Genomic DNA, 17761 nt, shown 5'->3' on the forward strand with positions numbered 1-17761 from the left:
TAATTTACATTCATCAGCCCAGAAGCTGCATATGAGACACATTTGGACTTACCAACATGACAATGATCTGACACAAGTCATCCCTTCAGGGCTTCAGCAAAAAGTTAAGGTTCTTGAATTCATTGTGTTTTCTTAAAAAGTAGTCCATATTATAAATGTCATGTTCGTAAACCTATGAGTACAACTACTATACAGTATATACAGTATATACTGTACAGTAAAACCTTGGATTGAGAGTAACTTGGCTTGAGAGCGTTTTGCAAGACAAGCAAATTTTTTAAATACATTTTGACTTGATATACAAGCGATGTCTTGATATACAAGTAGCGTCATGTCACAACTGAGTATAAAAGAGAAGAGAGGTGCCCTTAAGTGTAGCAATATGGTTACATTTAACCACTGGAGATCCGCGCTATAACCGAATGATGGCTACAGCGCGGACCTGCTTTGCCGGGACGATGTCCATCGACGTCGTCCCGTGCACGAGCGGCCTGCGCGCCCCCTGAGGGGCGCGCTCTGTGATCAGCGAGTCTATGAGACTCGCCTGATCACAGATCGGAGCAAGGGGTCGATCCCAACCCCTTACCACGTGATCAGCTGTCAGCCAATGACAGCTGATCATGTGACACAACAGAGCCGGTAATCGGCTATTTTTCCTCCTCGCGCTTATAGTGCGAGGAGAAAAAAAAAGCCAATCACCGGCGGCTGTGAGAGGGACTTCAGTCCCGATCACGGCCAGCTCATCAGTGCCCACCTGCCCCCTGCCAGTGCCACCTAAATATAAAAAAAGTGCAACCCATCAGTGCCCACAGTGCCACCTATCAGTGCCCACAGTCTGCCTCAACAACAGTGCTGCACCTCAGTGCCACATATCCGTGCCCATCAGTGTCATCTACCAGTGCCCATCAGTGCTTAGCAGTGCCACCTATCAGAGCCACCTATCAGTGCCACCTATCAGTGCCCATCAGTCCCATCTATCAGTGGTACCTATCAGTGCCCATTAGTGCCACCCATCCATGCCACCATCCGTGCCACCCATCAGTGCCATCTTATCTGTGCCCATCTTTGCCCATCAGTGCCACCTTATCTGTGCCCATCAGTACTGCCTTATCTGTGCCTATCGGTGCCACCTTATCTGTGCCTATTAGTGCCACCTTAACTGTGCCTATCAGTGCCCACCAGTGCAGCCTATCAGTGCCCACCAGTGCAGCCTATCAGTGCCCACCAGTGCCGCCGTATCAGCGCATTTCAATGAAGGAGAAAAATGACCTGTTTGCAAAATGTTATAACAAACTATTAAACATGATTTTTTTTTTTTTTTTTTTTTTTGCATCTTTTTTTGTTTGTTTAGCAAAAAATAAACCTCCCAGCTGTAATTAAATACCACCAAAAGAAAGCTCTATTTGTGGGGAAAAAATGATAAAAATTTCATTTGGGTAAAGTGTGATATATGGCCGCGCAATTGTCATTCAAAGTGCATCAGCGCTGAAAGCTGAAAATTGGTCTGGGCAGGAGGGGGGTTTAAGTGCCCAGTAAGCAAGTGGTTAATGAAGGTACAACATTTAGCAACTCACAGGGCTGATGATTAAAACAGACACTTCTAAGTATGCAAGACTTCTAAGTATGCAAGCATCCGGGTAAAGTTGTCCACATAGACCGTCCTCTGCACCGCCATCGATGTCCTCCCTTCCATGCTGCCCTCCAGGAGCGCTTTCAGATCGCTCTACTGCAGGATAGTCATGAATTGCCAGCGGTGGTAGCCGGTGGTAGCCGGCGGTGTGGAGGATGTAACCATATTGCTACACTTAGAGGCGCCTCTCTTCTTTTTTTATACTCTGTAGATCCTGCTGGATTTTGCTTCTAATCCCCTTATGGAGGCTTCCATTTGTGGATGGACGTTTTATGGTCACACGACCTACAGTATTACATTGCTATAATTTTTTTATATAGACTATAATAAACTGAAGGACATATGAATTAATGGCTTTGGAATGAATCATCTGAGATTCCTTTATTTCTTATTGGGAAATTCGCTTTGATATACAAGTGCTTTGGATTAAAAGCATGTTTCTACAACGAAATATGCTTGCAATCCAAGGTTTTACTATATATTACTATATATTACAGCCTCCATTCACAGAGGATGTAATATATCTTCCATGAATGCATGAGTGAATTGAGATCTATGAATGAAGAATGGGTGGATGAATAAAAGGTCTAGGTATAGTTATAGTACAGTTTCTATAATTGGGGGTGGTGAAAAGGGCAGGCATAGTCGGCATTCTTGATGAATGCATACGACAGGTCCTTCAGCTCTATTAACCAATCCACCCCCCATATGCCAAACGATTGTGGCGGCAATGATGGGGATGGGGGGTTCAAAGGAGGAAGACTTAGGCCGCGTACACACGAGAGGATTGTCCGTCCAACTAAGTCCGTCAGACAATCCGACAGACAGTCCGTCCTACTTTTGAATGAACGGACTTGACCTCACACGATGAACAGACAGTCCGCTGAAAGCTTGCGCGATGACGTGTACAGCACGTACGACGGGACTAGATATACGACGTCCAATACACTGCAATGCAACCTTCGGCCGTGTAAATCCTTTCTGAGCATGCGCCATACTTAGTCCGTCCAACTTGCCTACTCACGAGCGGACTGTCCGCTGAAACCAAAGTTGGACGGACAATATTACGGAAATTCCGAAAGACTTAGTCCGCCAGACTGTCCGCTGAAAAAGTCCTCTGAAGCCCACACACGAGCGGACTGTCCGCTGAAACACGTTTCAGCGGACTAAGTTGGACGGACAATCCTCTCGTGTGTACGCGGCCTTAGGCTTTAACACTTATCCTACCCATAGCAGTAGCTCTCCTAGTAAGCCTAACACTAACCCTCCCTATGTCCCTAACACTAACCCTCAATGTAATCCTACAACTATCCCTTCCTGTAACCCTAATATTAACCTTCCCGATAAGCTTAATTGGTGATCTAGTGTTAGGGTTAACACTAACCCTCCCAGTAACCCCAACACTAACCCTTTCCTATAACCCTAACACTAACTTACCCAATAAGCCTAAGCCCTTGTACACACGGTCGGACATTCCGACAACCAAATCCATCGGATTTTGTCCGAAACTATTGCATACACACGGTCGGACAAATTTGTCGGAAAATCCGATCGTTCAGAACGTGATGACGTTATTTCGTTGCGACGGGACTACGTTCAGGCTAGTAGCCAATAGCTTTGGTCTAGGAATTTGATCTGAGCATGCGTGGCACTTTGTCCGATCGGAATTCTCTACACATGATCGGACAAGGTCTGATCGGATCATGTTGTCGGAAAGTTTTATAGCCAAGCTGGATATTCCGACGGAAACAGTCCGATGGAGCCCACACACGGTCGGATTATCCGACAACACGGTCCGATCAGATATTTTCCGTCGGAATGTCCAACCGTGTGTACAAGGGCTAACACTAACCCTCCCTATAACCCAAATACCAATCCTCCATATAACTCTAATGCTGCGTACACACGATCAGATTGTCCGGCGTACTTAGTCTGCCGAAACGCATTTCAGCGGACAATCCGATCGTGTGTGGGCTTCAGCGGACTTTCCAGCGTGAAGTCCGGCGGACTAAGAAAGTATTTTTGCACTCCAATCTTCCCGTCGGACTTGGGTTTCAGTGTACAATACGTTCGTCAGTATGCTAGTACGGCGGACTAAGAATGACGCATGCTCAGAAGCAAGTACGAAAAAGGAAGCTATTGGCTACTGGCTATTGAACTTCCTTTTCTAGTCCCGCCGTACGTGCTGTACGTCATCGCGCTAGCAAACGCCGGACTTTCTGTGTGTCCATGTGTGTGTCCAAGTCCGTTCGGTAGAAAGTCCGCCGTATTATCTGTCGGATTGTATGTCGGACTGGGTACGCCAGACAATTCAATCGTGTGTATGCGGCATAACATTAACTCTCCCAGTAACCCTAATGCAGCATACACACGACCGGACTTTCCAGCAGACTAGGTCCGACTGAATTAGTTTGTCAGATAATCCGATCGTGTGTGGGCTAATCCGATTGTTTTTCATTAAAAAACATTCGATGGACCTAGAAATAGAACTTTTCAAATCTGTCCGACGGACTCAATTCCTATAGGGAAAACCGTTCGTCTGTATGCTGGTCCGACGGGCCAAATGTGACGCAAGGGAAGCTATTGGCTACTGGGTATTGAACTTTTTTTTTTTTAGTCCCGTCTTATGTCATCACGTAACGAACGTACGGATTTTCGAACGGACTTAGTCCGTCCGTGTGTGGCCAAGTCCGTTCGTTCAGAAACTCCGCCGAAAGTCTGTCGGGAAAAACGTCGGACCTAGTCTGCCGGAAAGCCGTGAGTCGTGTGTACGCAGCATTACACTATATCTCCCTGTAATTCCAACACTAGCTGTCCCGGTATGCCTAATACTAACCCTCACATGAAACCAGTGTGCTGTCTCAAAACTTGCATCTTATCAGCCACGACCTTCTGCACCAAAAACTAACATACTTATGGAAAGAAATACTGGCGCAAGGAAACATTCATGCCAAGATAAGTCTAATGCCGCGTACACACGGGCGGACTGTATGGCCTACTTAGTCCGTCGAAACACATTTCAGCGGACAGTCCGCTCGTGTGTGGGCTTCAGCGGGCTTTTTCAGCGTGCAGTCTGGTGTACTAAGTATTTCGGATTTTTCGAAATTCTGTCCGTCATACTTTGGTTTCAGCGGACAATCCGCTCGTGAGTAGGCTAGTTCGACGGACTAAGAATGGCGCATGCTCAGAAAGGATTTACACGGCGGAAGGGTGCATTGCTGTGTATTGGACTTCCTATTTCTAGTCCCGTCGTACGTGCTGTACACGTCATCGCGCAAGCTTTCGACGGACTGTTTGTGCATCCGTGTGTGGTCAAGTCCGTTCATTCGAAAGTATGACGGACTGTCCGTCGGATTGTATGACGGACTAAGTAGGCCATACAGTCCGCCCATGTGTACGCGGCTTTACAGGACCTTTAAGACAATATTGCACAGAACTTTCCCAATTCTAACATAATCCAGGCACCCGAGGCGATCTCCTTTCCACTCTCTACTCCTCCTTCTGCATATATTTACCGGGTCTTAATAATGCTATGGATTTTTCTTCCTCTTTCAAACCTTAATGATTAAGTTCGCTGGCAATTTAATTTATTCCAGATTTTTTTTTTTTTTGTTACATTGTTCTACAAAGTAGTTTGTCTACAAGCTGTGTGTCTCTCTGCATGCTGTTTTGCAGTCAGCATTAAAATTCAGCTCACTGTGTTGGCTTTGTGTAGTGAAAGCCACTGAAGCGTTCCTTATACTAGACAAGGTACCCAACTTCAGCCGCATTGAATATTCCAGTGGAAGTGGTTATTAAACCATCAATATGGCCATTTGAGTTGAAAGGATCACTTTCAGTCTATGGGATTTCGTAAGCAAGCAAATAGCTTCCTTGTAACTAATGAAGCTAAGAAAGAACTCCGAACAGAAAACATTTCTATAGGCTTATGAAAAGTCTATGAGAAGTTAACGGAAGAAAAGACGAAATACTCATCCGTCCCACTACCTATGCTGTTGATCTTTGCACTTAAAAGATAAAAATTGCAGAAAAATTCAACATCTGACATTTCTGGTGTCATGTGTCAAATTTTGCCCGCCCCCCCACCCCCTTTCTGTGGTTCTGTTAGGTAATGGAGAGGTGCCACAAGAAGCAGGGCTGCATGATCAATCCATGAACACTTAATACATTCATGCCTGGCCATGAATGGAAGCGCCCTGAGATACTTTGGACCAGGGCTGGGCTGGGACAAAAATTTGGCCCTGGACTTCATCCAGACTGGCCCACTTTAATTTTGCAAACACGCAAAAAACAGTATATAAACTGTACGCAATTGTGCAAAAAAGCCCCCAGAGAAGCCTCCCTTACATCAGGGTCCCCAGAGAGCCCCCCACTTACATCAGGGTCCCCATATAGCCTTCCCCTTACATCAGGGTCCCCATATAGCCTTCCCCTTACATCAGGGTCCCCATATAGCCTTCCCTTTACATCAGGGTCCCCATATAGCCTTCCCCTTACATCAGGGTCCCCAGAGATCCTCCCCTTACATCAGGGTCCCCATATAGCCTTCCCTTTACATCAGGGTCCCCATATAGCCTTCCCCTTACATCAGGGTCCCCATATAGCCTTCCCCTTACATCAGGGTCCCCATATAGCCTTCCCTTTACATCAGGGTCCCCATATAGCCTTCCCCTTACATCAGGGTCCCCAGAGATCCTCCCCTTACATCAGGGTCCCCATATAGCCTTCCCTTTACATCAGGGTCCCCATATAGCCTTCCCCTTACATCAGGGTCCCCATATAGCCTTTCCCTTACATCAGGGTCCCCAGAGATCCTCCCCTTACATCAGGGTCCCCATATAGCCTTCCCCTTACATCAGGGTCCCCAGAGAGCCCCTCTTACATCAGAGTCTCCAGAGATCATCCGCCTTACATCAGGGTCCCTAGAGAGCCAACCCCTTACATCCGGGTCCCCACAGAGCCCCCCCTTACATCCGGGTCCCCACAGAGCCCCCCCCTTACATCCGGGTCCCCACAGAGCCCCCCCTTACATCCGGGTCCACAGAGAGCCCCTCCTTACATCAGGGTCACCAGAAAGAGTGCAGGTAGTGGGCCGGGACCCTGTGGTTGGGGACTCCTGGACTGACTCTGGGCTATGGGCCCCAGATTCGGGGCTATAGCCCCAAAAGTCCCCCCCCCAGCGATGCCACTGGCTGTCACTGAAACCGGCCCACTGAGCCATCAGCCCACCGGGAAACTCCCTATAGTCCCTATGGCCAGTACATGCCTGCTTTGGACACAGGATTGTCCATGAAAGCACTCTGAGATACTTCAGGCCTGGGGCTCCTTGGAGTATCTGGGGACACTGGAAGCGTCTATTGCATGCCCCTTTAGGGACAACTGTCCTAGTTTGACCAGTTTTGTCTAGCTAGGCTTCCATACACCCACTATAACCCTTACAACAATGGGCCCCTCAGCACCCCACACTGACACAAGCCCAATACCCAACAGAGGCTAAGAGATGGAAGAGTCCAGGATCGGGAGGACTTTTTCAATGCTTTACTGAACAAGTAATGAAATCCATATACACAAGATTAGTTATCCTGGTCTCAGGTGACATTTGATAATTATGGAGAGAGTGTGTGTGTTGAGGAGTAGTCTATACCTTTATAGGCCTTATCCAGAGTCCTGCATACCTGGACAGCAAATGAAAATAATCCCAAAAAATCCTTTACCTTTCTTCCTCTGCTCCCCCAACAAAGGAGGAGCCCTCAGAGGTGGAGCCATACAGCCTACATCTTGCCATAGCCTGGTCATCAGACACTTCCCATGATGATCCCTTGGTGGAACCTCAACAAAACTATTGCTGTAGCCCTCTACCCAAGATGCCCCACTGCTGCCAAATGCAGGGCTGGCAGTGATGCTTCTAATCACTGAAATATTACATACCGGGGCCTCTGTTGGCTCCTACAGCACCTGCACTGTCTAGTAATACAAGTGGTCTTCTAGGGCCATATTGTGGCTAGATAAGGGGATTACACTGGACACATATGTGCCCTTACACTACAGTTCCATCTGCTGGCCCCTATGTCCAGACAGTACACAGTAATCACTAACACAGGGTTTCTCAACCAAGATTCCATGGAACCCTAAGGTTCCTCCAGAGGTTGCCAAGGGTTCCTTGAGCAATGAGCAATTTCTGCCTCTAAGATAAGCTCTCAATCACACCATTGTTCTTTTGAACTATCTGTAAAGCCCCGTACACACGAGAGGACTTATGTCCGACAGACTTCCGAAGGAGTTCCGTCGGAGTTCTGCCGGAGTTCCGACGGAGTTCTGACGGACTTTTCGGCGGAGCGGACTTGGCCACACACAATCACACTAAACTCCGACGGATTCGAACGTGATGACGTACGACTGGATTCGAATAAGGAAGTTCATAGCCAGTAGCCAATAGCTGCCCTAGCGTCGGTTTTAGTCCGTCGGAATAGCATACACACGAGCAAATTTTTCGAAGGGACCGGGTCCGGCGGAGTTCCTTTGGAAAAATTTGAAGCATGTTCCATATTCTAAAGTCCTTCGGACTTTGGCGAGTCAAAAGTCCGTTGCAGCCCACACACGATCGAATAGTCTGACGGACTCAGTCCGTCCGACTTTGGATGTTGAAAAGTCCGCTCGTGTGTACGGGGCTTAAGGGGTAATTCTAGCCAATAACCAGACTTGTAAGGATCATTCTTCCGAATGACCATCACACTAATGTATCATGGGTTGTGGATATACCATAGTCATTTTTAGCATGGGTTCTCTAAAACCAGAGCGTGATGGGGGGGGGGGGGGTGGTGACGATGGGGGGCATGACCATCTGGATCAATTCAATGCTGGATATATACAGTGTGCAGCTACATCTTTCAAGATGATCATCCATGTGAGGAGCCGGGACGGGCTTCACAGTAGAATCTGCACCTGGAAAAAGCCATCTGATGCTTTGGAGCAGTATCTAATTTGCTTATCAAAGCACAAAAAAACAGATGTCATTTCAGTTTGTATACTATAAAATTCTGGGTCTTGGTTATCCTGGGGTGCTTTTTTGAAAACAATGTAAGATGCCTCCAGATATTGAGCCTGCGGACACAGGTAAGCTGAGCCCTAAAAGTTTACTTTAAAAAGGTACAGGCAATAAGCTAAACACCAGACTTTCAAAAAGCAACTGACCCCACAAATGCATTCTGGGCCTGGACAAGGGGTGGGCAGAAGGGACAGCCGCTTAGGGCACAGACGTAGGGGAAGGCACCCTCTCACCCATGCAAGCTCCAGTTCAGTGGCTAGCAACCAGCAGCTGCAGCTTCATATCTGCTCTGACAGCTACTGTTCCAACATACCCATAACTCCCAACTGTCCCTGATTTCAAGGGACTGTCCCTGATTTGGAGCAGTGTCCCTCTGTCCCTCATTCCTCCTCATTTGTCCCTCATTTTGGTCTAATCTATATAGCTGTATATAAAATGCACTTTTTATCTATCAAAAAGTGTTTCCCAGCGCTAAACCTTTCATCTGATTTCTAAATTGCTGCATTTGTAAATTCCAAAAGCCAATATAAAGGAATAGAAGTGGTTAAAAAAAGCACTTGTGGGTTTAACCAATCTTGTTTTTTTGTACAATTCCCCTTTAAGGGGGCGTGGCAAGGGGTGTGTCCTATGCCTGCATACTTTTGCTGATAGGTGTCCCTCATTCCCATCTCAAAAAGTTGGGAGGTATGCAAACCCTCTCTCCAACCCATCCCCCCATCTCACTTTTTTTAACCACAAAAAAGCAAGCGATTGGCCATTCATGGGCAGTGCACAGTCCATGCCAACCATTTACAGCAGAAGCAAGGGAGCAAAGAATGGGCACAAGGTGGTGCACCCATTCTATGGCATGTATTATGAGGGGTGCACAGTTTTGCCTTCTTGCCCTGGGTGCTAAGCTGTTTGTATGCACCAATCACAGAAAAAAGATGATTGGGACCTGCTCAGCTATGATGCCAATGAGTTGTCACCTACAGTTTCTAAAGTTTTTAAAGTGTATTAAACTTTATTCTTTGGTTTTGGATAGAATTGGGGGATTGGGGAAATATTCAAACCCCTATCAACTTTATTTGCCATCTGGGGCTCCGTTAGAAAAGTGCATGAACATGAGTCATTTTTTTTTGTTCAACAAGTGACTTGATTCCCCATCCACAAATTCGAGGTGGATGGAAAATCCTCCTGCTGAGTCTTTTGCCGCGTACACGCGATCGGAATTTTGGTCGGAAAAAGCTCTGATGGTTTTTCCGACAGAATTTCCGACGGGATTCCGCTCAAGCTCGGCTTGCATACACACGGTCACACAAAAGTTCTCGGAACTTTCGACCGCCAAGAACGCGGTGACGTACAACACTACGACGAGCCGAGAAAATTAAGTTCAATGCTTCCGAGCATGCGTCAAATTGTTTCCGAGCATGTGTAGGAATTTTGCGCTTCGGAATTGGTACAGACGATCGGAATTTCTGATCGGAACTTTTTCTGACCAAAAAATTGAGAACACGCTCTTAATCTTTTGCTGGCCGATGGAGCCTACACACGAACGCATTTTCCGACCAAGAGCTCTCATTGGACTTTTGCTGGTGGAATTTCCGATCGTGTGCATGGAGCATTTGTATTCTAACATTGGGGAGACTTCCCTGCCATTACAATATACTGATCGGTGCTGTTGGCGATAGGTGGTGGTGCTGATCATGCGGAACGTTTCCAACAGGCTGGTTGTACAGAATTTGATTGGTAGGGCGACTTCTGTACAACCAGCCTGTCCTTACATGCAGAGCCGCTGATACGGCAGTACAGCCAGCCCTCCTATACTGGGCACGGGCCCCATGAATTCCAGGGGGGGGGGGTGGGCATTCATCTTCTGAGCAGGAGGGGTGGCTGTACTGTGTTATTGCAGACACCGATCCTCTTCTGTCTCCCACTGCAGCGTTGCCAGCTTCACCTCCTCTCCCTCCCTGTGGCTGCACTGCATGGGGATCGATTCTAGCACATGCGCCCCTTCCATCTGCTCTCCGGGTCCCCCTGTGTGCCCCTTACCCCTGCAGCACACGGGGGGGGGGGGGGGGGGGGGGTGTCATTTACTGGCCCCTCCCATTTATGAATGAACCTAGTGAGCAACTGGTACCAATCACTCCTGTGTCCATTCATCACTAAAGCATAGTAAACAGTATTTACTATGCTTCCATTTGTGAATGAGCAGGAAGCCTCATAGCGCTTCCTATTCATTCATCTGTGTAGCTGAGGCTGTAGAGAAAGGTACTAATAAATCTATGTCCTCGGTCACGGCCGAATTTCGATGCATGTAAGGCCAGCTAAAAATTTCCTCTCACTTCCTGTTCTGGGGGCAATGTTTTCCAAACAGCAAGTGAGGGGAAAGCCGCTGATTGGATACCAATTCATTGGATAGATTAGGTTGGTCCTCATATTACTTTGTTTTGGTGAATCAGAAATTGATTGTACAAAGATTGTTGTCCTGTTTAGATGAACAACACTTATCCCTCATGGAACTAACAATGCACAAAGTGCCGCCGTACAGACAATAAAGAGCAATTTTTGATTTGGAAACTTCACGTGATCGCCCTACAAACTTGGAGCTTTGAGCTGGTCCAAAACGTTGCCGCCATTACGATAGCATGTTAACTCAGCATAAAGTAGCACAATGGCCAGGTGTTTTTCTCTTTACATGCCAGGAGCTCGGTATTGCACACTGTCCTGCAGAAAGTCCCAGTGGCCAGCACACTATAAGCCATGGAATAGGGCAACCACAAGACCCCACCATTCTTCTCTATTGGAGGAAAGCACCCTCCCAATTTTTATCGGAATGTTGCAGCTATACAGTAATGATACGGCTTAAAGGATAGAAGCCCCCAGGAGCCAATCAGGCATGGTCAGGGTTAGGTCAGGTTTTATGAAAATATAAGCTATAAGGTAATTAATTATACGGCACAAAGGGTAGAAACCTCCAGGAGCCAATCAGGCGTGGTCAGGTTTAGGTCAGGTTTTATGGAAATATAAGCTATAAGTTAATGCGGCGCAAAGGGTAGAAACCCCCAGGAGCCAATCAGACATGGTCAGGGTTAGGTCAGGTTTTATGGAAATATAAGCTATAAGGTAATTATACGGCACAAAGGGTAGAAACCTCCAGGAGCCAATCAGACGTGGTCAGGTTTAGGTCAGGTTTTATGGAAATATAAGCTATAAGTTAATGTGGCGCAAAGAGTAGAAACCCCTAGGAGCCAATCAGACAGGGTCAAGTTTTATGGAAATATAAGCTATAAGTTAATGTGGCGCAAAGGGTAGAAACCCCTAGGAGCCAATCAGACATGGTCAGGTTTTATGGATATATAAGCTATAAGGTAATTATATGGCACAAACGGAAGAAACCCCCAGGAGCCAATCAGACGTGGTCAGGTTTAGGTCAGGTTTTATGTAAATATAAGCTATAAGTTAATGTGTTGCAAAAGGTAGAAACACCCAGGAGCCAATCAGACATGGTCAGGTTTAAGGCAGGTTTTATGGGACTATAAACTATAAGGTAATAATATGGCACAAAGGGTAGAAACCCCCAGGAGCCAATCAAGACAAGGTCAGGTTTAGGTCAGGTTTTAGGGAAATATAAGCTATAAGGTAATAATACGGCACAAAGGATAGAAACCCCCAGGAGCCAATCAGGCATGGTCAGATTTAGGTCAGGTTTTATGGGAATATAAACTATAAGTTAATGAGGTGCAAAGGGTAGAAACCCACAGGAGCTAATCAGGCATGGTCAGGTTTAGGTCAGGTTTTATGGGAATATAAACTATAAGGTAATAATACGGCACAAAGGGTATAAACCCCCAGAAGCCAATCAGGCATGGTCAGGTAACTCAGGTTCAGGGCAGGTTTTATGGGAATATAAACTATAAGGTAATAATACGGCACAAAGGGTAGAGACCCCCAGAAGCCAATTAGACATGGTCAGGTTTAGGGTAAAGATGATAGAAATGAGGACAAGGCTGTAGTCACTAGGGGTTGGTACAGATGACTCTTTGAAGAGTTATTTTGGACATTCATGTGTTATCAGTCCCCACCATTTATAACTGATGACATTGTATGTAGGTAGCGTTTCAAAAATCGATTACTCACACATGGGTTTCAGCTGGCCTATCAGCTCCTCCTTGGTCCACTTTGCCCACTCTTTCTTGTCTGTGTTGATAGAACAGAGAATGGGTCCACATGGCTTTCCGCAGTCTTCTATGGCCGGGACGTTCAAGTAATGCACCAATACGATGTCAGGATTCTAGGAAGGAAACGCAATGCAAAATTATTTCAAGGTCTTCCACATAAGATCTACAATGAGAGTGAAAAAAACAATGTTAATATGCTACAACGGCCTTTCTCAACCTTTTTACCCCAATGGAACCCCTAAAATAATTTCCAGGTCTCAGGGAACCAATTCAATGGTGGTCAGTGGGAAAAATGGGAGACTAATTCAATGGTGATCAATGGGAAATATGCCCTTTGCATTGGTGGTCATCAGGAAGAAGGCAAACCTTAGGAAGCCCATAGATGACACAGATACTGTCCCGGCTGAACAGGCCGAATTTCGATCCATGTAAGGCCAGCTTTATAGTCGTGGTCAGTATGCCACCCTTATAGACAGCTAAAAGGATTATTGATGTTAAGTAGCTGGCTCTGCTAAGTGGCACTGGACCCATAACTATGTAGGCACCATAAGCTGGGAGTTCAATCAGCCACAGCACAGGGAACCCCTAGCAACCTCTGGAGGAACACTAGGGTTCCACAGAACATTGGTTGAGAATGGCTGTCCTACAGAATATTCACTTTAAACACTTCGAAGGGTTTTCACATTCAGAAAAGTGCACCGCCAAAGTTGTACCAAATCCAGCACTCATCCTGTCACAATCATGAAGAAAAAAACTGAACCGCACCAAAGAACCAGTTTCTCAAGAGACGACTTGTCACAGATTCCAGACAATAGAAGAAGTCTTTACAATATTTGTCAGACCAAAAATGGTGGTTACAAAAGTTAGGACAAAACATATAATACTGCCAAAGTACAACGGTTAACTTTTATTCATATAGGTTTCCAAAAGTAAAAAAACAAACAAACAAAAAAAAAAAAAATCAGGATAAAAAAAGTTTCTGTGCTAAAGTAAAAAAAAAAAAAAAACTACTGTCATTTTTTTGCCCTTCACATCTTGTCCAAGAGGCAAAAGAGGAAGTGAGAAGAAATCCCTCCCCTGGGGTCACCAGAACTAGTACCCATTTGGAAGATTTCCCCTTCCATCCTATTCTGACCTCAACCCAAAATGTGGGATTTTCTATCACTGCCACCCTTGGTGAAAATGGGGAAAAGAAACAAATAGAGACGGTGAATCTCCCTAACGGAGGCAGAGACAGCAATAAAATCTGACAAATGTTGTAATCCCCTTCTACTCTATCCAAAATGAAAAAAAGAAAGGAAAATAATGCCTTTAGTTATACTTTAATGCCAGTGACACACAGCGTCATATATGTCCTGTTTTTATGTTGTACATAGACTTTAAGAGAAGAAAAATTATATAAATATAAATAAACATACATTAATAATAATAATAATATATATGCATATATACATATATATATATATATTTTTTTAAATAGTATAATAATAATATTAACAATAATAATATATATGTACTATATATAATAAAACATTTAATTATATATATATATATATATATATATATATATATATATATATATATATCATGTTTTATTATAAATAGTACATATATATTATTATTATTATTATTATTATTATTAATATTATTATACTATTTAAAAAATATATATAAATAAAATATATTATTATTATAATTGTACAGGATTTAAAAGCTCCAATGGTTTGCACAGCACTTCACAAACATGAGGGCAGGCAGCTACATTATAATGCACTGTACACACGGTCGACATTCCGACGACAAAACCCGTCTGATTTTTTTCCGACGGATTTTGGCCCAAACTTGTCTAGCCTACACACGGTCGGCACAAAGTTGTCGGAAAATCCGATCGTTCTGAACGCGGTGTCGTAGAACACATGCGACGGGACTATAAAGAGGCCAGTAGCCAATAGCTTTCGTCTTGTAATTTATTCTATACAGGAGGAATCAGAGGGCCCTGCTCATATATGATGTATATAAATGTATATGTGTGTGTATATATATATATATATATATATATATATATATATATATATATATATATATATTATTTTTTCTATAATTATGATAATACAATTATATATATATATATATATACATATATACACACTATATATATATATGTATATATATATATGTATATATATATATATATATATATATATATATATATATATATATATATATATAGATATATATATATATAGATATATATATTGTATATATAATGAGATGCTAGATACTTTGGATGGTTTTCAATGACTTGCACCCACTCACACAGCGCTGCGCGGAAGAGATCCAAGATTCGGAGCGTGGAATAGAAAACACCACCTCATCATTTTCCAAATGACTTCTCGCCAAATTCTTAGCTAAAATTATAGATAATTATTACTTTGCGTTAACCCCTGACTACCCACTTATCTTAATTCCTCCGCACCCACTTTTTAACGAAAATAGCGATCCACCATAATTATTTCCCACTGACACGGGCTTCATTAGCGCAAACACCACCGCGAATGTTTACTGTCGCTGAATTAAATCCGTTTAATAGGCTGGCACAATAATCGTTTATACTCGTTGGTTGCCACGGCGATGGCGGTGGGGGGGGTCTTTAATAACAAACGGGAGTGCGCGGTTTCTGAAGCAACGGCAAATTATTCAGTGTGACAGCCTGCTGCTATTTGAAATATTATATGACAGATCAATATAGGAATCAGTAGATCGTAATAAATAAAAACAAAACAGTTTTTTTTTTTTTTTTTTTTAGGTATGATGAGATCTCTACCTTTTAAAGGAAACCCGCCACTAATGAAACATAGGAGGGAGCCTGGTGACTGTCATGTTGGTCCTTTGCCTTTATAGCCTATTTTAGGCTTTTTTTTCTCCTTTATTTCCAACTGGTGATCCTGCCAGTAGCACACTTCCTGTCCTAGTGTGACAACGCTCACTACGCTGTATTTATGGAGGAACAGGGTTGTCACCCTAGGCTGCTCCCTGGATTTGGACTACAAACACCTCCTTCTCGCCATATCTCCATCCTATATAGGAGAGTTGCTCCAGTAGTTCATAGAAGATAGCTGAGAAGGCTAATAACACAATGTGAGATATCAGGAGGTAACCAAGGACTTGCATTGCTGGCAGGATCAACAGATATTTTTCTCAATTTACAGAAAATGTGCTTGGTCTGAAAAAAAACAAAAAACAAATGTGGTCACCACATCTAAGGACTGGTAAGCTGCAATATTTCATCTTTATTCTTTGGCTGATACAATCACGATCTGTGCTTGATTAGCTGCATTGGAGAGAAGGGGAGATACAAGGGATTTAATAGATGCCTGATGTCTCCATAGAGAGAACCTGACAACTGCCCTGTGTTATGACATAGGGGGTTCTTTAGCCCCCTTGTGATAGCAATAAATGTAACCACTTGTCGAACCGCATTATAGCCAAATGATGGCTACAGCGTCCCGTGATTGTGCCCGCTGTGCCCGCGGCTGGGTGCAGGCAGCGTGCTCTGTGATCATAGTGTACGGAGGAGACTGCTGATCACAGATTGAGGTAAAGAGCCAATCCCGTCTCTCTACCCCGTGATCAGCTGTGTCCAATCACAGCTGATCACAAAGTAAACAGAAGCTGGTTATCGGCGCTCCTTTCCTCATGCTGACAGCGTGAGGAGAGGAGAAGAGAGCCAATAATCAGCTTCTCTAAAAGGGAGATCTACACTGAGAATCAGTGCAGTCCCAACAGAGCCCACCAGTGCAGCCTATCAGTGCCCATCAGTGCTGTGAATCAGTGTCCTTCAGTACCGCCTATTAGTGCAGCCTCATCAGTGTCCACCAGTGCCTCCTCATCAGTGCCCACCAGTGCAGCCTATCAGTGCCCCTCTGTGCTGCCTCATAAGCGCACATCAGTGTAGCCTCATCAGCACCCATCAGTGCCACCTCATCAGTACCTCCTCATCAGTGCCCACCAGTGCAGCCTATCAGTGCCCACCAGTGCAGACTATCAGCACACATCAGTGCAGCCTCATTAGCGCCCATCAGTGCAGCCTCATCAGCGCCCATCAGTGCAGCCTCATCAGCGTCCATCAGTACAGCCTCATCAGTGCACATCAGTGCAGCCTCATCAGTGCACATCAGTGCAGCCTCATCAGCGCACATCAGTGCAGCCTCATCAGTGCCCATCAGTGAAGGAGAAAAATTACTTCTTTGCAAAATATCAGTGTCCTTCAGTACCACCTATTAGTGCAGCCTCATCAGTGCCCACCAGCCTCATCAGCGCACATCAGTGCAGCCTCATCAGCATCCATCAGTGCCACATCATCAGTGCCCACCAGTGCAGCCTCATCAGCATCCATCAGTGCCACATCATCAGCGCCCATCAGTGCAGCCTCATCAGCGTCCATCAGTGCAGCCTCATCAGGGCCCATCAGTGCAGCCTCATCAGCGCACATCAGTGCAGCCTCATCAGTGCCCATCAGTGAAGGAGAAAAATTACTTCTTTGCAAAATATCAGTGTCCTTCAGTACCACCTATTAGTGCAGCCTCATCAGTGCCCACCAGCCTCATCAGCGCACATCAGTGCAGCCTCATCAGCATCCATCAGTCCCACATCATCAGTGCCCACCAGTGCAGCCTCATCAGCGCCCATCAGTGCAGCCTCATCAGCGCCCATCAGTGCAGCCTCATCAGCGCACATCAATGCAGCGTCATCAGTGCCCATCAGTGAAGGAGAAAAATTACTTGTTTGCAAAATTTTATAACAAACTATGAAAAAAAAAAAAAATCTAAAATTTTCAGTCTTTATTTCTTTATTAAACAAAAAATAAAAAACCCAGCAGTGATTGAATACCACCAAAAGAAAGCTTTATTTGTGTGAAAAAAATTA

The 17761-nt window shown here is 44.9% G+C and overlaps 1 protein-coding gene across 12 annotated transcripts in view; it reads right to left on the reverse strand.

The window, feature by feature from the left end:
• The window catches only part of CAMTA1 (calmodulin binding transcription activator 1), a 2106456-nt gene that overhangs the window by 406407 nt on the left and 1682288 nt on the right, over positions 1 to 17761 (reverse strand). For all 12 annotated transcript variants that reach the window (XM_077458256.1, XM_077458247.1, XM_077458246.1 and 9 more), the window contains exon 6: positions 12795 to 12948. In XM_077458256.1, the coding sequence (XP_077314382.1) occupies positions 12795 to 12948 (154 nt within the window). The remainder of the gene's footprint in view (positions 1 to 12794; positions 12949 to 17761) is intronic.

This window comes from Lithobates pipiens, unplaced genomic scaffold, assembly GCF_037356315.1.
Source record: "Lithobates pipiens isolate NorthernLeopardFrog02 unplaced genomic scaffold, aLitPip1_a1.2 Scaffold_27, whole genome shotgun sequence".
In the NCBI taxonomy this organism is placed as follows: Eukaryota; Metazoa; Chordata; class Amphibia; order Anura; family Ranidae; genus Lithobates; species Lithobates pipiens.